Here is a 25,945-nt window from a genome sequence, read left to right on the forward strand (position 1 = left end):
TATGGAGGTATAACCCACATACCATAAAATTCACTCCAATTTTAAGTGTACAATTTGATGAGTTTGATACCTTTCTACAGCTGTGTCATCACCACCACATCCAGGTGTAGAACACCCAAACGGTTTTAATATCCCATTCTGATTTATACTCAGGATATTAAAAACTCAGCTTCTCCACTGCATACGTCACTCACTTATCACTTATCAGGATTTGGTTTCCTGACCAACAATTTCCTCTGACGAGAGCATGAAGCCTCAAAGTCAGGTCTGGCTTACTCCTGCGTTGGCAATTTTTAATCCTGATTGGTTCCTGAGAAAATACGTACACCTCACTCTAAAAGAACTCTATACAAACCAAAATCAGATATTCGTTATGTGAAATGCTTCAGCCTCTATGTTATCCAAATAGCCAGAGGTGTGCACGTAAAATGCGACTCAATACACAAAGCCCATCGTACGAGACCCCTCAAGGCAGCATCTCTTACGAAACACTGCCTTGTTCATTCCACTTTCACTCCTTCCTTCGTCCCTCCCCATGCCCAACCAGCTCTATGGGGCAGAAGGGAGCCTGTGCAAAGCAACGGGAAGCAGACCAACACCCTACCTCTTGCCCCGACCTGTCAGGATCCGCCTGCCCAGGGAAAGAGTTGAGAGGCACAGCCAGCAGCACATAAGGAATCCGAAGTGCTGCCCTCTTGGAAAAGCCCATGGCTCACGTTCCTCAGTTTCTCCCAACCAGCACTCCGGGTGGGACTCAGAGTACCACAGGGACCTCAGAATCTTTTTCCCTTCCTCACAGAACGAGAACCAGACACGCTTAAACCGAGGGTTTGGTTCTCACTTACCCAGGATGTCAATAAATTTCCTCTCACGGGAATGAACATACTCTGGAACTAATTTATTCCATGGTATCCATTTCTTCTGTGTGGGATCAAAATGAAAGTCAAACAAGGTTGGAAGGTGACCTGTAACAAACAGTGGTCTGTTTCACTTCGATCGTGGACATGGAAATACAGGATCAGCTTTGGCTCATGCTTGAAATGAACTAATGCTATTTGCTCCCTGGACAGAAACTTAATTGAATAGATAGATAAGGATGGATGGATGGATAGATGCATGGATGGACGGATGGATGGATGGATGGGTAGACAGAGATAGATAAAAATGGATGGATGGATAAAGATAGACAGATAGATAGATAGATTTAAATATAACTGGGCTAGGGAACCCAGGAAAAGGCTCAGAAGGGAGGGGATTGGAAGTCAGAGCTGTGGACATGGTGAAAAGTCTCATTAAGAGTGAAAAGAGGGTCTAGGACCAAATCCCGATGTGAGGGAGGGGCAGAGGAAGGAGACTCAACAAAGGAGACTTTGAGGGCATGGCCAGGGTGGAGCAGGATGGAGGAAGAACGTTTTCAGAAGGCAGAAAGTGGTACCATGTCCAATGCTGGGACAAGGTCGGGGAAGCAAAGACCAGAAGGGGTCACCAGATCCGGTAACGAGAAGGCAGTGCATGTGCAGTTTGGGAGGAGCAGTTTGGGTAGAGATGTCTGAGAGCCTGTGGGATGGGATTGGTAGAGAGGGACAGATGGAAAATAGAGGAGAAAGAGGAGAAAACCAGTGAAGCCAGGAGCCTGATGAGGAGGGTGTGGGTAGACCTCAAAGCACAGGGCAGGTCCAGCTGGGAACTGGCCTCCTCTCCCCTGAGAAAGGAGACAGGAGAAGATGGGGGCTGGAAAAATTCCTATCTGACCGTGTCCATTTTTCCTGTTGAAGGAAGAAGGCAGGTCACCTGCAGAGAGAGGGGAGAGGGCCATGTGGAGATTTGGAGAAAAAGGGAGATGAACTGCCCCCGTGGGGACAGGAGAGGGAGTTCAAGTTCAAGACTGAATTTATGGAGGTGCCAGGCTTCGTGGTTGTGTGAATGTCTCAGTATCCCTCAGCCCCTGGAGAGGCAGAGAAAGCAGGCTTGGGTTTTCTCAGAGAGATTCGACAGAAGGGCAATCAGGCAAGAGGGGCTGAAGCGACAGGGCGGCAGGAGAGGATTCAGAAGGTTCAGAAGGTGGTAGGAAGAATGGCGGGGGGCGGGGGACAGTCCCCACGAGGCCAACTGGGGTCACGTGCGGCAGGAATCACAGAAGCCGACTGTGGAGCACGGAGTGGGAGGTATGCATTTATGATGCAGATAGAACTGTGCCAGGTGTTATGAGTTAGGATGACGTCGAGGGACCCGGATCCTGGAGCTGAGTGCAGAAGGCATCTGGAAGGGGGTTGTCTACACGGCCATTCAAGTCCCCAAGATGAGAGCAAACTAGGGAGAAAGACCAGACCGGGACCAGCATCGTCTCTGATGGCAGCAGCACGTAGCCGGCATGGTAGGCATAGCTGGGAAGCACCCCCCGAGCCTGCCGCCAAAGGAGACTCAGGGTCCCAAGAAAGTACAAGCAAACTACTCCCCAAAAGACCATAGGGTTTTTTTTATTGGGGTATAGTTGTTTTACAATGTTGTGTTAGTTTCTACTGTACAGAGAAGTGGAGTTCCCTGTGCTACACAGCAGGTTCTCATTAGGACCTATTTTATATATATTAGTGTATATATGTCAGTCCCAATCTCCCAATTCATCCCATCCCCCCCTTTCCTCCCTTGGTGCCTGAACAAAGACCAAAGACTTTTAAAACATCTTTTATTTGCTCAATCACTCTCCACTAGAAAGACCTACGATCCTTTTACTTTGCGCTTTAAAAAGAACAGCCCAGGTAATGATTACAGAATACAACTTGGGTCTCCCTGCCAAGCCATATTCAAATGTCATTAAGAGACAGACAAAGAAGGACCCTAGTGTCAGCTACAGTTCTTGGAGAATGCCACATTTTCATCATATATGGTTCTTTGAGGATGCACATTTTTCATGCAAACAGTTAAACCTTACTATAATGATTTCCTATGAATGGTCTGCAAATCCACACGTGATTGTCTCCTGTGCAAATACTCAGGAATAGAGCAGATGAATTAAGCGGTGGAATTTTAGAGAGAAAAAAAAAAAGAGAGAGAGAGAGAAGCCCAAAGGAGAAGAACTTCAAAGGCAAGCACAATGTGAAAACTTTAAAGAGCTTAAACAGAGTGAAGGAAGCAAGCGCCTAAGCTAGGGGGGAAAAGGGTAGACTCAGCAAAAAAGGCCATCCCAGGGAGCTGGGCTCTGCTATAGCAGTTCACGCATTTGAACGTCTCCTGACGGTACCACTGGGTGCTCTGACCGCTGCACATTTCTCTACAGGAGCAAACAACCTGGAAAACCCATACAGGCATACATATGGAAAAGCAAGGTCACGTCCTCTTAAAAACCTAACCAAAAACATTCTGAGCAGGAAAACAAGCTACCTTTGGTTCCTACCTGGCAGCTCCCCAGGGTTGGCCCAAACCCCTTCCGTATCAGCAGTAGGCAAAGAAGCGATGCGTTTAATACATTCATCAAATTTAGCCCTTCCATCCTCGAGCAGGGCAGCGCCCAGAGAGCAGCACAGAGCCTCTATGAAGTAGCATTCCAGAACATCGCGGTCCTCGATTTCTCCCTCTAGTAACGAATCCAGCATCTTGGTTAATTGGGTTACCTGGTTCACAAGAAAACACCTGGGTCCATCCATATATTCCACACACCCCCACCAGGGTCAGTTCTGGTCATAAATCCCGCGATCCCAGATCCCAAAGCGGCGGGAACTATATGACCCACCATATTGGTTTCAACAGATGGAGCCCAGTATCTTGTCTTGCACAGGGTCACAAAAGGCAGTATTGTGTCTTCCTTGTCAGTAGCTGGCAATGTTAGAACTTACCCATCTGGCATCTTTGCTCCCCTTGAAAGCCCACTGGGGGGGGTCCATCTTTAGGGAAGAATTTCTTTTTTGCCGACAAAGATCCTTACTTACCATATTTAGGCTTGTCTGCGGAACTATGGTCTTCAGCTTCTCTCCTTGTCTTCCAGCCACTATTCCTTCCGTTATCACATCAATGAGATAGGGTACATATTTCTCAAACAGACTCTGTAAATCACCTTGCTCCACCTATAAAAGAGCAGAATTTCAAAGCATTTTCAAGGGTTCCTTTATTTAAATGCAAGTTCGTGGGTGGTCCAGTGGCTACGAGTCCATGCTCCCAATGCAGGGGGCCAGGGTTCGATCCCTGGTCAGGGAACTAGATCCCACATGCCACAAATAAGAGTTCGCATGCTGCAACTAAAGATCCCGCGTGCCACAACTAAGACCCGCCTGGTGCAGTCAAATAAATAAATAAGTATTAAAAAAAAAAGAGGGGATGAGAAATATTTTCTGATGAATGAGAAATTTGGCAGGTGAGTAAACTCTGATAACTCATATATTTGTAGAGAAATTTGTCCTTTATAATGCTCTTTCATTTCATCATGAAGCCTTTGATTTCACTGACCTGGGAGGGAGGTGCCATAAAAGGTCCCATTTGATAGAAAAAGCACAGGTTATCTTAGAGTTCAAAAGACATGGCCACAGTCATTGAGCAAAGAGTGCAAAGCAGTGGAAGGTCCTCCTCCCTACCAAGGCATTGATGACCACCAGGGATTGCATGGGTGGTCATCCCCCATTTGACAGTGTGCCTCAAATGGTCCCATCATGTTTCCCTTGGTCTTCTTCGGGGTAATTATGTCCTGGTTTCCAATTCACCATCAGCCTAGTGGTCCTTCTAGAGATGCACCCTGTGTGGTCATGGTATCCCAGGTGTGGTCAAGCCACAACGTTCACATGACTGTCACATCTATCTCTGCAGCTTTCAATGAAGCCTACCATTAAGACAATACACATTTTTGAGCAGCCATGTGATACGTCACAGGGTTTGAGGTCAACTGAAACCATCGGATCTCAATTCCATGACAAACTAGGTCCTTCACACACTGTATTCATCCAACTGAGCAAAGCAGGAGAAGCTGGGCACCTAATAGAGACAAGTCTCCCAACGCCTGGGCTTGGCTGGATAAGGGGTTGCCAACTACAACGCATAAGCCAAATTTGGCCTGCCACCTGTTTTTGTAAATAAAGTTTTATTGGTACATTGCTATGCCCATTCATGTACTGTGGCTGCTTTCATACCACAATGGCGGGGTTTTGTATTTGCAAAGAAACCATATGGCCCGCAAAGCCTAAACTATCTACTCTCTACTCTTTCACAGAAAAAATTTGTCGCCCCCTGGTCTAGACTATCAAAATCACTACCTATCCCACCTGCTGTGAATTATCTGGAAATCTAATAAGGGTGTCTTCCATGTTTTTTATTTTTTATTTTTTTATTTTTATTTTTTTTGCGGTACGCGGGCCTCTCACTGTTGTGGCCTCTCCCGTTGCAGAGCATAGGCTCCGGACGCGCAGGCTCAGCGGCCATGGCTCACGGGTCCAGCCGCTCCGCGGCATGTGGGATCTTCCCGGACCGGGGCACGAACCCATGTCCCCTGCATCGGCAGGCGGACTCCCAACCACTGCGCCACCAGGGAAGCCCCGGGTGTCTTCCATGTTTTTATCCAACTTATTGATAACATTAAGCGCTCAAGATCCTGGGCAGGTCAAGGTCAAGGTCATGGCCTTCAACAACAAACATCCCTCTGAGTTATTTTTATCCAACTAGCCACCAATACTAGTAAGTTCATTTTGGGAATAATTTTCACCTTGTTTTGTATTCGGTTAACCCATTTCTTCCAGTACGGTTGATATTTCAAGTTTTTAGGATCCACATAAACCATTCCACATCGAGACACAGTCGCAGGGGAGGCATACTGTAAATCTCCAACCTGGAGAAATAAACAAAATCAGTGTTTTCTACAGCTACAGACAACTGGAATACATGTTTTAAAGCCGCTGCTTGTACAAAGTTTTTACAAATGCATAAAACCCAAGTCATACCCCAATTAACACAGCTTTTATGAGGTTTCTAATTGAACACTTAGGTTTATCACGGGAAGATTATGCATCTCTGATGTAGCACTTTTTAAGTTTCTTTTACCATAAAATTAATATGAAAATTAAATGCTGTAGAATATCTGGCCAAAATTAAAAAGTATAAAGAAGAAAATAAGTTAACCAAAATCCCACCATCAAGAAACAAACACTGTTTTGGGGTGTTTTCCTTTCAGTCTTTTTTCTTTATTTTTTATAACATAATTGAGATCAGGGAATATGAAACTTAATAAGTATGCATCTAACAGCAATATTAACACACCAGTCTCTCTTTATCTGAAAAAAAGACACAGTTCAGTCAGTCAATAAAATAATGATATGCATAAATACTCATACATCGACAAATTTTGCAGGCCAAGTTAGGAACGGTATTAGCACTAAGCTAGAGTGAAAGCAAGTCTCAGGACCACAGCTGTGAAACAGGTTCAGAGGATATGATAGAAAGTTTGAAAAATGAAGATAAGATAAAGGCAAATAGTGAGAGAGAGAGAGGAAAAAAAAAAAGGCAACTATAAACTCCAGCCAAAAGAAATGGCTCTAAAAGAAAGTAAATGTATCACAGTTCCTGGATTTCTTGCTTCGCCAGCAAGTATATCACAGTATACTAGTTGGCTCTACAGTAAGTATTTCCTAATTCATAATGATGTAAATATGTTTACTGGTTTAACTGACTTAGCGGTATAGTATTCTATGGAGGGGAGGTGGGCTGATGGTATAAAAGATGAACCCTCACTTTCATAGCCGTCAGTCAACAGATAATGTGTAACCTTGATAAAGGAAGAAACAGCACGCAAAGTGGGTTCCTTTAGACACTAGAGTAACCATCAGAAGAAACAACTCAAGTGTGAAATGTAGTTACCTCTGGGATACAGTAAGGAGGGATGAGGGCAGCAGGTGGAAGAACAGAGTTGTACTCATCATAAATTCTTCTGCATTGTTCGGGTTTTCTTCAATCATCTATATTTACAGCTATTTTAATAAACATTTTAGTCTACAAATAACAAATGCGGGAGACGGTGTGGAGAAAAGGGAACCCTCCTACACCGTTGGCGGGAATGCAAGTTGGTGCAGCCGCTGTGAAGAACAGTATGGAGGTTCCTTAAAAAAACTAAAAATAGAGCTACTATATGATCCAGCAATCCCACTCCTGGGCATATATCTGGACAAAACTATAATTCAAAAAGATACATGCACCCCAGTGTTCACTGCAGCACTATTTACAACAGCCAGGACATGGAAGCAACCTAAATGTCCATCGACAGACGAGTGGATAAAGATGTGGCACATGTATACAATGGAATACTACTCAGCCATGAAAAAGAATGAAAGAATGCCATTTGCAGCAACATGGATGGACCTAAAGATGATTATACTAAGTGAAGTAGGTCAGAAGGAGAAAGACAAATACCATATGATATCACTTATACGTGGAATCTAAAATATGACACAAGTGAACTTATTTACAAAACAGAAACACACTCACAGACATAGAGAACAGAATTGTGGTTGCCAAGGGGGAGGGGGATGGGGGAGGGATGGATTGGGAGTTTGGGATCAGCAGATGCAAACTATTATACATAGGATGGAGAAACAACAAGGTCCCACTATAGAGCACAGGGAACTCTGTTCAGTATCCTGTGATAAACCATCATGGAAAAGAACGTGAAAAAGAACGTGTATAAATGTATAACTAAATCACGCTGCTGAACAGCAGAAATCAACACAACGTTGTAAATCAACTATACTTCAACAAAATAAATTTTTTAAAAAATAAACATTTTAGGGACTTCCCTGGTGGTACAGTGGTTAAGAATCTGCCTGCCAATGCAGGGGACACAGATTTGATCCCTGGTCCAGGAAGATCCCACATGCAGCAGAGCAACTAAGCCCGGGCCCCACAACTATTGAGCCCGCGTGCCACAACTACTGAAGCCCGCACGCCTAGAGCCCGTGCTCTGCAACAAGAGAAGCCACCACAATGAGAAGCCTGCACACCGCAACGGAGAGTAGCCCCCGCTCGCCACAACTAGAGAAAGCCCACGTGCGTCGATGAAGACCCGAAGCAGCCAAAAATAAATTTAAAAAGTTAAAAATGTAAATAAAAAATTGAAAGTTAAAAAATAAACATTTTAAATTTTAATTAAAAGAAAGACATATTTGAAATTATTTTTCATCACTACTTGCCTCGAAGAGCAGGGCACAGTGTGCTTGAAGCCGAATACGCTCACCATTGGCCAACGTCAGCAGCTTGTTGTCGTCCATCACAGAATTCATGTTCTCCACCCACAGAGCGTCCACATCACCATCAAATAAAATATACCTGCAGCAACCAGAGAAAAGTGAGCCATGTAAGGCTTCCAACTATGCAACTTGGTGCGACCTCCCTGTTCATGTTGAACGTCTTTTCCCAGGGTTTCCTTTTCATTTTTTTTTCTTGCGGTACGCGGGCCTCTCACTGTCGTGGCCTCTCCCGTTGCGGAGCACAGGCTCCGGATGCTCAGGCTCAGCGGCCATGGCTCACGGGCCCAGCCGCTCCGCGGCATGTGGCATCTTCCCGGACCGGGGCACGAACCCGCGTCCCCTGCATCGGCAGGCGGACTCTCAACCACTGCGCCACCAGGGAAGCCCCTTTTTTTCTCTTTTAAAGATTTTTTTTTTTTTGATGTGGACCATTTTTAAAGTCTTTATTGAATTTGTTACAATATTGCTTCTGTCTTATGTTTTGGTTTTTCGGCCACGAGGCGTGTGGGATCTTAGCTCCCCGACCAGGGATCGAACCTGCACCCCCTGCATTGGAAGGCGAAGTCTTAACCACTGGACCGCCAGGGAAGTCCCACAGGGTTTTCTAACCAGGATCTGAGATAGAGCACCCTACTTGGTGCTTATAATAGTTATATATATAATATATATAAACTATTCGAGTTAGTCACCAACATTTAAGAATCAGGAAACCTGACCCGACAATCCGGATTCCCTGCTTCCCTGGCAAACAGGAAGGTCTGACAGTACAGACTTGCATTCCCACATGGGAACGATGCGCTGCTGCCGGTAGTAGCTGCCCACGGACACAGTGTCCCAGGCCACCTCATTCTTTTCTTAAATCTGAGCATCAGCTGCCACTTACCTGCTTTGGACACCTAGTCCTCTTATGGTCACGTTAAAAGGATTTCATATACCCACGTGTACGGGATTGAATGGTGGCCCCCATAAGATGGGTCTATCCAGAAGCTGTGAGTGTGACCTTATTTGGAAAAAAGGTCTTTGCAGATATAATTAAGGTAAGGATCTTGAGATGAGACCATCCTGGATTATCCAACAACAAGTATCCTTACATCGGGGGAAGCCACATGAAGACGGAGGCAGAGATTGGAGGGATGCGGCCATAAGCCAAGCAATGCCTGGGGTCACTAAAGCTGTCAAAGGCAAGGGAGGACCTTGCTCTAGAACCTTCAGAGGCAGTGCTGCCCCGTCTTTGTTTCAGACTTCTGGCCTCCAGAAATGATGAAGAATAAATTTCTGGGTGGTATTTTTTTAGCCACCCAGTTAATGGTAATTTGTTACAGAGGCCCTGCAGAAGCTAATACACCATGTAACTTGGCCCATTTCACTCCCTGATGCTACCTGCTGGGCCCCTAGGAGCATCTGCATTTGCAAAGCCCTGGTTTACGCACCATCCTTCCTGGCAGGAGATCTACTTTGGCTTCAGGGCCTCCGGTGTTCAAGCTACATGACACTTCAGTTCTGTGGCTATAATGGGTCACATCACAGTAAAGCCCAGCTCCAAGGGAGACTGTGTTGGACAGGGGGATTCTACTGTGTTGGAAAGCTGATTTCATATTGCTTCCATTTAATTCACTGATATGAGTAGTTGGATTTTTCCAGCATTAACCTTTTGGTTTATTTTCTTCCAGTATTTTTTTTTAACTTTTTTATCTTAAATAATTTCAAACTTACAGAGTTGCAAGAATAGACTAGTGCAAAGAAGTGCCATATGCCCTTCAACCAGATTCTCCAGTTGTTAATTTTGCCCCGTGGATGCTCTTTTGCTCTCTCTCTGTTTTCCTGAGTCATTTGAAAATAAGTTGCGGACATGACGCCCTGTATTCCTAAATGCTTAAGCACGTGTTTCCTAAGAACAAGCACCTTCTCTAATATAACCACAGTACAGTTATCAAAATCAGGACATTTAGCATCGATAGACTACTGTTAGCTAATATACAATCCATGTTCAAATTTCACCAACTGTCCCAAAAGAAAGTCTCCATTTTACAGCATCGTAGGAAGACTAGCTTCAGGCTACAATCAGTAGATGCTAAAACCGTCAGGTGAAGGTTTGATGAGGAATATAGGGTATTTACACAGTCTTAGGGTATCTCCCCACACCTTGCATATCACTTGCAGAAGGAAAAATGGCAGATACCACCCTAACCTGATGATCGAAGTTAAAATCACCAATAAGGGGGCAAACCAGTATCACGTGCTTCCGATGAGACGCTGAGAAGGGCACCATGTCCCTTCTGAGAGATTCCTGCAAGGACATGTAGCCTGCATCCAGTTACAAGGAAGCAACAGACAAACCCAAACAGGGCATTCTGTGCAGCACCTGGCCTAGAATCTTTCAGAACATCAAGGCCATGAAAGATAAAGAAAACCTAAGGAACTGCTTGAAATTAGAAGACGTCAAAGCGATAGGACAACCGAGCACAGTGTGAAATCCTGGACTGATCCAGAATCAGGGGAGGATTGCTAAAAAGAGGCTGTTCCAAAAGTCATCAGTTGAGACGTTAGACTCGTTATTTAAGGGATTTTTAATTAATGGGGTTGGACTAGAATATACAATCAGGATCATCCCTGGGCTTACTTGACAGGTGTCACAGGAACAACTAACACCGGAGAAGGCTTTTTACCGGATGTTCCAATAGAGCATTTCCCCTCCCGGCCTCACTAGACCCTCACCGCGGTGGGCAGTGATTGGAGCAGGGAAGGCAGCCTCAACCACGCCTGCAGGTGAGAAAGTGCAGCTCTGAAGGGTGTTCCAGCACTTTCCACGATGCTTTGTTGCCCTTCCTTGACGTACCTTGCCGTAGAGGCAGCCTGGTGTGGTGCCCGTTTGAGGGCTTGGACTCTGATGTCCCAAGTTCAAATCCCTGGCCTTGGGGCAAGCTCTTTCCTCCCCTTCCCTGGATCTCAGCTTCCTCCATGGTAAGCTGGGATCCATCGTAGTCAAGGAGCATGATTTAGACAACACATAAACAGCACTGAGGTGGTACCTGGCCCTACGTGAGCAGAGCCCCCTGAGTCTGTTTGCTTCCAAGCATGAAACTACAATACTATATACATCATTTGTTTCTTTGTAAGCTTCGGCTAACTCACTATGAACCCACCCAGGCTCTCCCCTCCCTACAAAGATACTCACTTTCGCTCCTTCTTATCCGTCGGCTTGTTGATCTCCCTGAAGATGTTGGACAGCACCCCATCTGTCCAGTCTCGGGTGGTGGGGTCCAGGATGCCGTAGAGCTCTATGACACTCATAGCCTTGGGGTTCAGGACATACAGCTTTGTCACCAGCCCAAGCCTAAATCGAAGGAGAGGCTTCAGCCGTGGCTCGGGCAGACTAAACGCATTAGGAGAACAATCTAGGTCACCCACGTTGGGGATCAGATCCCCTGTGTTTTCGATCCAATCCAAAATTTAAAATGCAAACAATCCAAACTCTGCACTGGGCTTCCCACTCCCTGTTAATGACTTATACTAAACACAAGGGAACCACCTTTCACCAGGAACGTGGCCCCAACACAAGTGAGGTCTGAACCGGTAACACGGCTTTGACTTCTGAGGGCAACAGATGCTAACCTTCATGTATATTTCATATTTGTGTATTTACATATTCATGCATATGGCACATTCATGTAAATATTTCACAACTAGTGTATAGGAGATTATAGTCACCAGGATAACGTAAAACCTTTGAACTCCCGATGTTCAATCCCTCATAGTTACAGAACGACATCTGCTCTGCGTTGCTGGCTCTACAAATCATGCAGACAGGGTATTTCCCAGTATAATGCCTGTAAATTCCCGCAGTGCCGTGGGATTAATTCATCTATAGAAAACTAAAGTTCACACAAAACATAGTTTATAATTAACAAAATAAATAAATAAAAATAATCGTGGCATACCTATACTCACATCTGTACGTGACAGTTCTATAAATTATCTAACAATGAATTAATTAAAGAATGAAATACAGGATGGCTATGGAATAACCCTCTTAAAATCAGTAAGCCACCGTCCACTGATTTCCTCATGAGAAACATAAGAAGAAGGAAGAAGGAATGACAGTCACTCAATTGGATTTTATAGCCTACTAGAACTGGTAAAGTCACAAAGATTATAAGGCTTGATTTAGATTTTTGCTGGAACGTCAGCACGCACTGAAATCTTTCCGGAATGCAGCTATTGCTTAGGAGAAAGGTGAGAAGTCAGAAAACCCATATTCAGTATAAGGGCATCGATTCACCACAGGTCTTTGTGATATCCTATACTAGGAGTGTGAAATCACTTTTTCCTTCGAGTAGTATAGCTCTTGCAGGGCTGGTGATGATAAGGCATTTGGGGAGGGGACACTCTTTTTGGCCACTCTGATACCATAACAGTGTCGCCTAACGGCGGGGGGTCCTGACCGACTTTACAGGAGCAATCTGAACGCCAAGAAAATACGGCCTAAGTTAATTTTCAAAACATCCTTATAAGATAGTTTTTGAAATACTCATTTCACAAATAAACCTATTCACAGTCTGATGCACAAAAGGCTAACTGCTTTGCCTTCTAAAATATATCAACTAAATCAGCAATAAAACAAGTTAAGATGCGCTGGGTTTGGGACTTGCCTGGCCGTCCAGTGGTTAGGACTCCGAACTCCCACTGCAGGCGGTACAGGTTCCATCCCTGGTCAGGGAACTAAGTTCCCGCAAGCCACGTGGCGCGGCCAAAGTTAAAAAAAAAAAAAAGACGCTCTGGGTTTAAAGGGGGGTGTCTGGGACAAACGTAACCTCCCAGGCAATCGGAGAGCAAAGTGGGACTAGGTAATACCGCCACCGACCTCACCGTGAAACCACCGTGGCAACAAAGCCCTCCCCGAGGATGCCATACTCACTTGGTCTGGGCCTGACACAGGGCATTTATGACCACGGACTTGCCCCCTCCCGTGGGCCCCACCACCATTGTCGTGTGGCGGGTCATCATGGTCTCGAACATCTGAACCACCTTATCCACCTGTGGGACAAGCAGTGGCAGCTGGGTTAAAACATAGCTTTTTGTTAAAAACAGCTTTATTGAGCTAGAATCTGCACACCGTACAACTCACGCATTTAAAGTGTTTCAACAATTCAGTGGTTTTCAGTATGTTTAAAAGGTTGTGAAACCATTACCACGTTCAATTTTAGAACATTTTCATCACCCCCCACAGAAAAAGACCTCTGTGCTCATTCGTCATGTCTCCCAAGCCCGTTGCCCCCAGCCCCTGGCACCCACTAATCTACTGTCTGTCTCTATGGATTTGCCCATTCTTGACAAAAGAATGGAATGATATAAATGGAATTGTGCAGTATGTAGTTTGGGGTGTCTGGCTTCTTTCACTCAGCATCATGTTTTTAAGGTTCACCCATCAGTGTAGCCTGTGTCAGTACTTCCTTCCTTTTATGGCCAAATAATATTCCATTGTATGGATGGACCACATTTTGTCTATCTCTTCATCCGTTGATGATATTTGCATTATTTCCACTTGTTGGCACTTATGAATAATGCTGCTATGAACATTTGTGGACAAGTTTTCATGTGGATAAATATGTTCTCATTTCTCTTGGGTTTATACCTAGGAATAAAATTGCTGTTCGTCATATAGTAACTCTATGTTTCACTTCTTGAGGAACCACCAGACTCTTTCCCAAAGTGGCTACACTACACCATTCTACATTCCCACGAAAAACACATCTTTTTAAACAACCACCTCTAGAGGAAACCACCAGGGCCAGGAAAGGTGCACAGAGATCTCTCATCTGTGGTCAGTACCCGCTGCCCCGGCCTGAGGCCTCTGGGTAGCCTGATGCCTCAAGGCGGCCCGTCCAGAGGCAGCCACCCCAAACCTGCAGCTTTGGGCATTTACGCCCTGAGCAGAACACTCTGGCCATAATGTATGACTTACAGACAACATATACAATCTCACAGGCTTCAGATGATCAAAATTTTACTTGTAATATCTAATTTAAAATTTTTTCAAGTGTGACTCTGGGGGAAAAAAAGGTGGGTTGGGGAGAGATTAGATGGTTGGGCCCCAAAACAAAATACTTAATTTATCTGATCACATTATGCCAAAAACATTTTTGGAAGGTGAGATATCCATACAGTGGAATATTACTCAGCCTCCAAAAGGAAGGAGGGCTTCCCTGGTGGCGCAGTGGTTGAGAGTCCGCCTGCCGATGCAGGGGACACGGGTTCATGCCCCGGTCCGAGAAGATCCCACATGCCGCGGAGCAGCTGGGCCCATGAGCCATGGCCGCTGAGCCTGCGCGTCTGGAGCCTGTGCTCCACAACGGGAGAGGCCACAACAGTGAGAGGCCCGCGTACCGCAAAAAAAAAAAAAAAAAAAAAAAGGAAGGGAATCCTGACACATGCTACAACAGGGATGAACCTTGAGGACGCTATGCTGAGTGAAATCAGCCAGACACAAAAGGACACACACTGTATGATTCCACTCATACGGGGTCCCCAGAGGGGTCAAATGCCTAGAGACAGAAAGTAGAATAGAGGTTACCAGGGGCTGAGGGAGGAGGAGGGGGAATTAGTATTTAATGGGGACAGAGCTTCAGTTTTGCACGATGCAAAACTCTTTCACAACAACATGAGTATATTTAACATTACTAAACTGTACTAAAAATGGATAAAATGGTAAATCTTATATTATGTGTACTTTACCACAATAAAAAAAAAAAAGAAAAAGAAAATGGGGGTGGGGAATGGTTAAGATGGTAAATGTTATGTGTATTTTACCACAATTATTTTTAAATGAAAAAAAAAAAAATGGAAACGACCCAGAAAAAGCCAGGGAACTCTCACCCTCAGTACCACTTTACCTGGACAGGTAAGACAACGTAGCCATTTTCCTGGAGCACCTGCTCCACAGCATCATTGAAATCGGGGTAGCGAACCCGCGGGCAGTCTAGTCCAGGAAACAGATCGGAAATCAAACCAAGGAAGAGAGGGACGTCTTCAAACACGAACTTGGGCAGATTCATGTCTCGAAGGGCCCTCATAAGCACCACATCCTGGATGGAACGAAACACAGACGTCTTCAAAGATGTTTCTGAAAGCCCCCAGGGCTAGTCTAGAAATCGTCTTATGAAGTAGACAATGAAATTTTATATGAAATATAAAACATAAAGCATTCCAAGTACAGTTTCTGGAGAGACACACGAGTCTATTGCCCACAGAGTGGCATTGATCAGACTCTGTTCTGGAGTAAGTCCCGTGTGAAAGAAACGTGACCGCCCCTCTGGCTTTTATTGCAAAGAGGAAATAACTCATGTTCGTGCTTTCTAGAGAATTTTGTTCATCCCCACCCCTCCAGCCCATCATCCTGCAATTGTAGACTGATTATTATCATTGAAGTATCACAAACATTGGCACCATGAAGACATTGAACTGGACCTTATGGTAATATGCCAGATTCAAAGAGAACAATGTAATGAAGAAGAGACCAAATGAAGGCCAGACAAGTAAATGAAGTGACAGCTAAGAATAAAACTTTCTCTTGATACCTGTGCTCCCCGTCACCTCCATCCCAGCATTTAGTCAATACACATGAACCAAATTAAAAAACCAGAGAACTTAGAGCATGTGGCCCCTACCTCCCTAAGCTCAGAAGAACCTCTCTTCAGCTCACCAGCCATCACCAACACTGATTTAACGGCTCTGAGTCCAAAATCATAATGATGTTGCTTGGAGAGCTGCTCCCGGGCCAGCTTATACAGAACGGTCATCTTTTTGGCCAGAGTCTTTTGTGATAAAAGACAACGAAAAATAAATGAAGAAAATGCCCTGAAAACACCAGAACATCATGACACAAAGAAAACTGACATAAAGATGTTCAGATGAAGTTGCTCTACAAACCAGCAAATCTTGCCTCCAACTAATACCAGGATGTGTCCTCCGTTTTTAACAGTGACAAATTACGACCTAATTTTAAGGAGCACCAGCCTTACCAGACAGAGTTGGATGACAGTCCTTGAAAGCCAAGGAAAATCTTAACCACCTTAAAGAACAGAATTCATACAACTTTTTAAATCATAGAGATTGCACTCCAGAAATTTGCTTCCTTTAACCTAAACATGTTATTAAAGTTTTCTTGTAACTGTTTTTGGGGACAAGTCATCCACCTGGTCTACATCAAGGATTCAACACTTGCTGGTCCCTATGGATGGCATGGGGATTTTGCTCATTGAAACTAAGAACCAGAGATCTCTCCACTCTGGCTCAAAATCCATAGACAATAGGATTGGCAATAAGAGCCTTTACCAAAAAACTGCAGAGAAGCAACCTTTATCCTTTATCTTAAAAATATTCGTGGGCTTCCCTGGTGGCGCAGTGGTTGAGAGTCTGCCTGCCGATGCAGGGGACGTGGGTTCGTGCCCCGGCCTGGGAAGATCCCACATGCCGCGGAGCGGCTGGGCCCATGAGCCATGGCCGCTGAGCCTGCGCGTCCGGAGCCTGTGCTCCACAAGGGGAGAGGCCACAGCAGTGAGAGGCCCGCGTACCGCAAAAAAAATATATATATATATATATATATATTTATTTATTTATTTATTTATTTGGCTGCACCGGGTCTTAGTTGCAGCATGCAGGATCTTATTTTTTAGGTGCTGCATGTGGGATCCAGTTGCCCGACCGGGGGTCAAACCCAGGCCCCCTGCATTGGGAGCGCGAAGTCTTAACCACTGGACCACCAGGGAAGCCCCAGTTTCCTGGTTTTGATGTTATCACTGCGGGAAGCTGGATGAGCGGTACCTGGAACTCTCTGGACTACCGCTGCCATCTCTTGTGAGTCAAATGATTCCAAAATAAAAGTTATAATTTTAAAAAGAGAGAAAGGGAGGACTTCCCTGGTGGTCCAGTGGTTAAGACTCCACACTTCCACTGCAGGGGGCACCAGGTTCAGTCCCTGGTTGGGGAACTAAGATCCCGCATGCAGCACAATGTGGCCAAATAAATTAATTTCATTTAAAAAAATGATGCACTCCCAGCTTTAAAAAAGAGAAAGAGACAGAGAGAGAGAGAGAAAAGGGAGAGAGATAAAGCAAAACAATTTGAAAAGCCACACGGAATGAAAATGTCCCAGGGCCCCCATCTGCGAGCAGACCCAGGCGGGTGCAGAGACGCCTGGCGGTAAGGGACCTCACCTTGGCCCAGAAGAAGCCCTCAGAGAACAGCATGATCTCACAGATCTGCTGCAGGTCAGGCACAATCACCACCACGGGCCGGAACAGGGCCTTCACTGACTCGGGCAGTTCCGTACGGCCTGCGTAGCCGGGGTTCATGGTGATGAAGATGCCCATTCTTGAGTCCAGGGAGATCTCCTGCCCTTCAAACTAGGGGACGAGAGGAAAGGAAGGAAGGGTTATGCTGCTGGCCAGCCTACCATGGGGCAAGGAGGCCTGGGGAGCCGCATGGCTCTTCCTTTCATGGGTACAAGACAGACACCACCATCTGTCTCTTGCCCTTTCCCAGTGATAAATGCAGAGTCCTCGTGCTTACGGCCTCAATGTTCTGGGGTGCCAGCCTCAGCCGACCCCCAAACTCTGATGTGAATCAAGGGTCTGTCCACTTGAGAAGTAGCTGATGTTGGGAAAGTGTGCAGCCGGGGGTTGATTCGAGGCACTGTGTGACCTCCAGCAGGTCACTCACCCTCTCTGAGTCTCTGTTTCCTTCTCTGCAAGGTTGTGGCAGTTAAACGAGACAACATATTCAAGAGCACCCAGCCCACTGCTTTGCACAAAGTGGACTTTCATTCATGTTAGCTGTCACTTCTCTCCCCATTCCCACCTTCATGCTGGTCTGGCTGCCTGGGTGTCACCTGGACCCTTCCGACAGAATCCTACCTCAGCATCGTTCAAGAAACCAGCCTGTGTCCTCCAGGGGCCCCATGGACCAACAAAATGCAGAAATCTCTATATTTTGAGTCTCTTTAGCCTACAGTTGAATTTCAACTGTCTTAACGTTCCTCTCTACTAAGATTTTACTATTTTATTTCTTTTCATGGTCCACCAGAGAGACAGACGACAGATGTTTTATTTTTATGAGGCACAGCCTGCCTCAGTGACAAGAGCGCAGCCCAGCCTGAGAGCTGATGCTCCCCAGAGATGGAGGCTGCTGTCTTGTCTCTCAAGTCTGCACTGAGACTACTCTCACCCACGCCTCAGTATCTCATGTGAGTCCCAGATCAACCTCTGGAGACAAGACACAGTCCTGCTCTTAAAAACACAGGCTTCTAGGGACTTCCCTGGTGGTCCAGTGGCTAAGACTCCACACTTCCACTGCAGGGGGCGTGGGTTCTGCCCCCGGTCAGGGAACTAAGATCCCACATCCTGCATGCCACACAGCACGGCCAAAAACACAAAACAAAACAAAACAAAACAAAACAGCTTCTAGAAACCCAAACACATTGCAGGCTCAATGTGTCTCCCATGGGAGTAGTAAGCTCAGCCCTAAAATGTTTCAGAAGAACTAATTAGTAGAAATCCATCCAGAATCCTCAAATGTTTAACAGTACCCAGTTTACATAATCTCTTGACCATGAGCCCTGAGGTCCAGGGAGAAAGCAGGTGGGGTGCAGGGCCGCAGAGGTGCCCACGATGGAATCCTCACCAACCCATGCTGAATTTGGGTCCTGAATTTCCCAGTGAGGCTCTGTGGGGCCTTTGAGGATGTACAGGAGTTTTCAGGTGAAGGAGAAAAAAGGACAATTCCAAGCAGATAGGGATGCATATGGTGTCCCAGGGCGTGGAATGTCTGTGGAGCAAGTGGCATAAAGTGACAAGTGTTCAGGGCACGCAGGGGCAAGGACAGCGGCCGGAGGAGCAGTAGAGCAAGTTGGGATCACAGTGTAGGGAAACGGTCCAGCCATTCTGGTCCCCGTTGACAGAGAACTCACTCTGGGCTACCTAAATTACGTAAGATCCTGTTTCTCCAAATTCTCAACCAGTTTAATCTGATGTAACTTCATACAGACAGCCCAAACTTGAGTCTACAAATGTGTTGTTGGATGGGGAGAGATTAGTAAATTCGCAACGATTTTTTAAGTTTGCCTTTTCACTTTGATAACAACCTTAATAATCTTCCTCGTTACAATGCCGTAATTTTACCAAGTGCGAAGGCAAATCTTCTTGTTCACTGTGGTAATTTCTACTGAAGATATTTTGATTGGATGGAACGTTGATTTTTCTTCTTTAAGTCATTTTTTCTCAAATTTGGGAAGAATATTTTTTGACCTTGAAAGGGGGTCTTACACATCACTTATTTGAGAATCCTGCCCTACCCGTCTATAACTATGAATCACATGTCTGGAATTATTTTGAAGTTCTTAGACTATTACAGTCCTTAATTATCAAAGATGTTGATAATTGGGGGAAACCCAATTATCTCCATTTGAAAGCAGAAGTTGGGCAAATCTTCATCTAGGGGGAACCTGGTCTGGATAGACGACTGTCCACCACCTGATGTTTCAGCAGGTTCCCAGCCTGGGGACATGATCCGGGCTGGCTTCACACTTATCCTCACCTGGAACCTGGTCAACTGATGGATCAGAGCGTTTCGGATCGTCTGGATCTGGGACGAGATGACTGAGAGCACGGAGGCATCGATGCGATTAAACTCGTCAAAACAGCCCCAAGCCCCACACTGAGCAATGCCCGAGAAAATCTTCCCGACGGCCTGGGATGAAAGAAGTGTCAGGACAAGGGCAATTTTCATCTTGAAAACTGCAAGCAATCCATGTATGGATACCATTTTCTAAATTAAAAGCGAACGACAATCAGAACCTACTGTAGAGCACAGGAAACTCTACTCAGTGTTCTGTAGTGACCGAAATGGGAAAGAAATCCAAAAAAGGGGGGATATATGTATATGTAGAGCTGATTCACGTTGCTGTACAGCAGAAACTAACACAACACTGTAAAGCAACTCTACTCCAATAAAGATTTTAAAAATAAAAAAAGCAAATGACGCTCATCAGATTGGCAGAGAAGAGCCACCCCAGTAGTGGGTCTTCCTGGCAAGACTTCCAAGGCCTCTCGTGGGCCAGCTACCACTCATAGGATTTCACAAATTAAGGATTTTTTAAAAAATTTGTATTGGACGATAGTTGATTTACAATGTTGTGTTAGTTTCAGGTGTACAGCACAGTGAATCAGTTATACATATACATACATACACTCTTTTTTAGATTCTTTTCCCATATAGGCCATTACAGAGTATTGAGTAGGGTTCCCTGTGCTACACAGTAGGTCCTTACCAGTTATCTAGTTTATATAGAGTAGTGTATATATGTCCATCCCAATCTCCCAATTTATCCCTCCTCCCCTTTCCCCCGGTAACTGTAAGTTTGTTTTCTACATCTGTGACTCTATTTCTGTTTTGTAATTAAGTTCAAGGATTTCACAAATTAAGGATTTTAACGTAAAAACCCAGGTTTCTGGCTTCTCTTGAGATGTTGGAAAATCTAACAAGAGTGGGTCCACTTTTCCAAGTGGCAACAATTTACCTAAGCTCAATAGCGGCTCCCCCCCTTTAGATGGAGCTTTGCTTTCCAGTTGGCCACAGTCCCCACCACTCTCTATCGTCTGTCTGCTGCTTTATTCATTTACACTATCTAGCTGACTCCAGTGGGCATTTAGTTTGGGACTCTTGCCCTACATGCTGCTAACAAAGAGATACAGCCAAGTTCCCAGACTGTGATGGTGAAACGTTTCCTACTATGTTCCTCCAGCTGTCACCATGTCATCTCATGGAAGCGTATGGAGTGAAATGCCTTCCCACGCTGTCCCCCTTTTAGCTCTCCGCCTAAGAAGACCGTACCGGAAGTGATGCCAGGGCCTTACTTGGTAATCCATGCCTTCGCCGCAGTTGGTTACAACACAGAGCAAGCCCAAGGCTTTGGCCAGGTCCTTGGTGGTCTCAGTTTTGCCAGTACCTGCTGGGCCAGCAGGGGCCCCACCCAGATACATGGACAGCGCCTGTTAGAAGCCAAATGCAAAACATACGTTGTCTGATTCACGGAAAGAAACAGGTGTCAATTCCCAGTTTGTGACAGTCTGTGCAGGAGTATATAAATGGCAATGGACCAGCTCACACTCACCTTTTCTGACAGTCACCATTTTTTTTTAAGTCTTTATTGAATTTGTTACAATATTGCTTCTGTTTTATGTTTTGGTTTTTTGGCCCTGAGGCATGTGGGATCTCAGCTCCCCAACCAGGGATCGAGCCTGCACCCCCTGCATTGGAAGGCGAAGTCTTAACCACTGGACCGCCAGGGAAGTCACATGACAGTCACCATGTTTAACATTTCTTTTCTGTCTTTCTCCGTTGACCTCCACTGACCACCGCCCACCCGGCCCCCCATTATATAGGAACCAGGGACTCTGCAATATGCTGGACTCTGTACCCACCCTGAGCACAGTGCCTATAGCAGTTCCCAGAGCTAAGGCTCATGGAAACATGGACATCTGTGAAGGGAAGGATTAATTGTGCCCAAAGAAAGGTTTGGCCCTTTGTCTCCAGATCCTAGGAGCTGACCTCTAAGCCCTCAGAATGCCCTGCCTGAGAAGGGTGTCCTTGTTTATCTGGGGACCTTGGGCCACGCTGGACAGTCTAACAATGTGATTTATGGTGGGAGCCTTGGGCCACATGGTATCATCAGGTCAACTTCTGCAGGGTCTGGGGACTAAGGTCAATCATTCAGGGGGTCAGTCATGTCTGCATGACAAGCCCCCAGTTAAAGCGCTGGCCACCAAGGCTCGGTGGGCTTCCGTGGGTGGCAGGACTTCACACGTGCGGCCACACAGAGCTGCCAGAGGAAATGATACACAGAGCTGCCAGAGGAAATGATGCTGTCTGGACAGCTGCATCAGAGAGGAAACTGAAGGCTGGAAGCTCCTGGACCCTGTCCTATGCCTTCCCCCATTGCTGATTTTGATCTGTATCCATTTGCTGCAAAAACCATAACCAGGACCATAATGGCTTTACTGAATTCTGTCATTCCTTTTAGCAAACTATTGAACCAGAGGGTGGTTTTAGGGGCCGCCTGAACTTGCAACAGCCCAATCCCAAAAGGTGGCACGTAGGTCATATTCCAGATGGAAACTCTTTTATATAGATTTTGAAAGTGTAACATCCCTTACTCTCAGCATTAACTTCCTGGGGCTGCCGTAACAAAGTACCACAAACTGGCTGGCTTGAAACAACAGAAATGTATTCTTTCACAGTTCTGGAGGCTAAAAGTCTGAAATCAAGGTGTGGGTAGGGCCACACTCCTTCCGAAGGCTCCAGGGGAGGATCCTTCCTGGCCTCTTCCAGCTTCTGGTGGCCCCAGGTGTCCCTGGCTTGTGGCCGCATCCCTCCCGTCTCTGCCTCCATCTTCACATCACTTTCTCTGTGTCTCTGTGTTCTCTTCTCTTCTTACAAGACATCAGTCACTGGTATTAGGGCCCTAATCCAGGATGTTCTCACCCCAATCCTTAACTAATTCGATCTGCCAAGACCCTATTTCTAAATAAGGTCACATCCGAGCTTCCGAGCAGACCTGAATTTGGGGCAGGGTAGGGGACACTGGTCAACCCAGTACACCATCACAATTAACATAGTCACCCTTAGAGAAAAACACGTAACCCCAGGTGAACGATCACCAAGAGACCCAGGCTGCCAGTCACCTGAGTGAGAGTCAGGTAAATCCGGTCCGTAAGGGGCGTGATAACCAGCCTCCCGTTCAAACCCATGTACTCGTAGCCGTAGCTGAAGGTCCCCGTGCACTGGCGGATGTTCAGCTCATCTGGTTCTCGGTCCCAGTAAAACCGCAGCTGACTTTCCCATTCGAACTCCCGGGCCTCGAGAATGCTGGAAGGTGAGCAACGGGGGATAAGTGAAGAGAGAAAGAGATGCAGCAGAAGGTGGACAAGGGAGAGGAAGGAGAGATGCTGAGAGAGGCCAGAGGACGACAAAAGACAGGTCTCGAGACGCCAGTGCCCTAGGCAGGTCCCTACCTGCCCCGTATGAAAGAGTCAACTATATCTCGGGCGTGTACGTCAATGATGAGGACGGTGTTGTATTTCTTTCTGTCATTTCTGCTTAAGGACATGGTGATCCGAGTGACCAGCTCATCAATCTGCCGGTGCATCTTCTGGCCGTAGTTCTTCATGGCCTGCTTCTCCCCTTGCTGCACTTTGCGGAAGACATCTTCCACTTCCCAGGTCCACCACACCTGGCTGGCGGCCAGCACCACCATCCCTTGGTACAGGAGCATCCAGTCGACCCTAAGGGAAAAGCACACCTTCAACGAGATTTTCCCAGGACTGGGACCAAAAACGGTCCTGTCAAGAATCTAATTCTTTCAAAAGGAAATCCTGCTGTACACTGTTGTAAATTGGTACAGCTACTATGGAGAACAGTATGGAGCTTCCTTTAAAAAACTTAAAATAGAACTACCATATGACCCAGCAATCCCACTCCTAGACGTATACCCGGAGAAAACCATAATCCGGAAGGATACATGCACCCCAATGTTCAGTGCTGCACGATTTACAGTAGCCAAGACGTGGAAGCAACCTAGTTGTCCATCAACAGAGGAATGGGTAAAGAAGATGTGGTCCATTTATACAATGGAATACTACTCAGCCATAAAAAGAATGAGATAATGCCATTTGCAGCAACACAGATGGACCTAGAGATGATCATACTAAGTGAAACAGGTCACACAGAGAAAGACAAATATCACATGACAGCACTCATATGTGGAATCTAATTTTCAAAAAAGATACAAATGAACTTGTTTACAAAACAGAAGCAGACATAGATATCGAAAACAAACTCATGGTTACCAAATGGGAAACTTGTGGGGGAGTGATAAGTCAGGAGCTTGGGATGAACATACACACACTACTATATGTAAGACAGATAACCAGCAAGGACAGGGAACTCTACCCAATATTCTGTGATAACCTATATGAGACAAGAATCTACAAAAGAATGGATATATGTATATGGATAACTGAATCACTTTGCTGTACACACTAAAGCTACAATGTTGTGTAGACACAACATTGTAAATCAACTATGCTCCAATAAAATTAAAATATTAAAAAAAGGATCTATTTCTTTCATATAGATGGCCAACAGGCACATGAAAAGATGCTCAACAATGCTAATTACTAGATAAATGCAAATCAAAACTGCAATGAGGTACCACCTCACACCGGTCAGAATGGCCATCATCAAAAAGTCTACAAACATAAACGCTGGAGAGGGTGTGGAACGAAGGGAACCCTGCACCGTTGGTGGGAATGTAAACTGGTGCAGCCACTACAGAGAACAGTATGGAGGCTTCTTCAAAAACTAAAAATAGAGTTACCGTATGATCCAGCAATCCCACTCCTGGGCAGATACCCGGAAAAGACAAAAATTCTAATTCAAAAAGATATATGGGGACTTCCCTGGCGGTCCAGTGGTTAACACTCCACGCTTCCACTGCAGCGGGCGTGGGTTCGATCCCTGGTCAGGGAACTAAGATCCCACAAGCTGCGTGGTGCAGCCAAAACAAAAAGATATATGCACCTCAATGTTTACAGCAGCACTACTTACAACAGCCAGGCCATGGAAGCAACCTAATACAATGGAATATTACTCAGTCATAAAACAGAATGAAATAATGCCATTTGCAGCAACACGGATGGACCTAGAGATTATGATACTCAGTGAAGTAAGTCAGACAAAGACAAACATCATATGATATCACTTATATGTGGAATCTAAAAAATAATACAAATGAACTTATTTATGAAACAGAAACAGACTCAGACATAGAAGACAAACTTATGGTTACTAAACAGGAAGGCGGGAAATAAATTAGGAGTATGGGATTAACAGATATGAACCAATATACATAAAATAGATAAGCAACAGGATTTACTGTATAGCACAGGGAATTATATTCAATATCTTGTAGTAACCTATAAAGGAAAAGAATCAGGAATGTATATATGAGTGTGTGTATATAGAATCACTTTGCTGTACACCTGAAACTAACACAATATGGTAAATCAACTATACTTCATTTAAAAAAACATCTATTTCTTTGATCTGGAATAGGGAAGGCAAAGTATGAGCTGCAGGTAAGCAAAGGAGAATAAAACTCTTCTGGTCAGATAGTAAAACACCAGGCCAACAGAGACATGCACATGAAAAAGTTACAGGTGCATGACTGTGTAAAAGATGCCAGATCACTTTAAAGATGTGTCTTTACAGATGTTTAAAAATTATTTAACATTATGGGCATACTGTAAGAATTTTTTAATTTTTAAAAATTCCGGGCTTCCCTGGTGGCGCAGTGGTTGACAGTCCGCCTGCCGATGCAGGGGATACGGGTTCGTGCCCCGGTCCGGGAAGATCCCACATGCCGCAGAGCGGCTGGGCCCGTGAGCCACGGCCACTGAGCCGGGGCGTCCGGAGCCCGTGCTCCGCAACGGGAGAGGCCGCAGCAGTGAGAGGCCCGCGTACCGCAGAAAAAAAAAAATTCCAACAAAAAAATTAATTATCTCTGACCACACACCCCCGTGGTTCCTTGTTATAGTTTCCTGAGTGTCACTCGGCACTCTTTTCCATTCTCATACAAACCTGTTCAAAGTTCAAGATACACAAATATGGGGAGAAGGGGTTGT

The 25,945-nt window shown here is 45.4% G+C and overlaps 1 protein-coding gene across 1 annotated transcript in view; it reads right to left on the reverse strand.

Annotated features, from left to right (window-relative positions):
* Window positions 1-25,945, reverse strand: part of DNAH10 (dynein axonemal heavy chain 10) — a 149,394-nt gene that overhangs the window by 53,166 nt on the left and 70,283 nt on the right. Inside the window, exons 31-44 of the mRNA XM_022597911.3 lie at window positions 23,276-23,545; window positions 22,946-23,129; window positions 21,119-21,253; window positions 19,800-19,952; window positions 17,423-17,611; window positions 15,875-16,021; window positions 15,101-15,292; window positions 13,126-13,244; window positions 11,386-11,544; window positions 8,154-8,289; window positions 5,681-5,803; window positions 3,924-4,058; window positions 3,392-3,608; window positions 846-965 (exon numbers count right to left, since the gene is read on the reverse strand). Of these exons, the coding sequence (XP_022453619.2) occupies window positions 846-965; window positions 3,392-3,608; window positions 3,924-4,058; window positions 5,681-5,803; window positions 8,154-8,289; window positions 11,386-11,544; window positions 13,126-13,244; window positions 15,101-15,292; window positions 15,875-16,021; window positions 17,423-17,611; window positions 19,800-19,952; window positions 21,119-21,253; window positions 22,946-23,129; window positions 23,276-23,545 (2,279 nt within the window). The remainder of the gene's footprint in view (window positions 1-845; window positions 966-3,391; window positions 3,609-3,923; window positions 4,059-5,680; window positions 5,804-8,153; window positions 8,290-11,385; window positions 11,545-13,125; window positions 13,245-15,100; window positions 15,293-15,874; window positions 16,022-17,422; window positions 17,612-19,799; window positions 19,953-21,118; window positions 21,254-22,945; window positions 23,130-23,275; window positions 23,546-25,945) is intronic.

The sequence above is a fragment of the Delphinapterus leucas genome, chromosome 14 (assembly GCF_059928025.1).
Source record: "Delphinapterus leucas isolate spDelLeu-1000000601 "Yukka" chromosome 14, BTC_Dleu_Yukka2, whole genome shotgun sequence".
NCBI classification, from domain to species: Eukaryota; Metazoa; Chordata; class Mammalia; order Artiodactyla; family Monodontidae; genus Delphinapterus; species Delphinapterus leucas.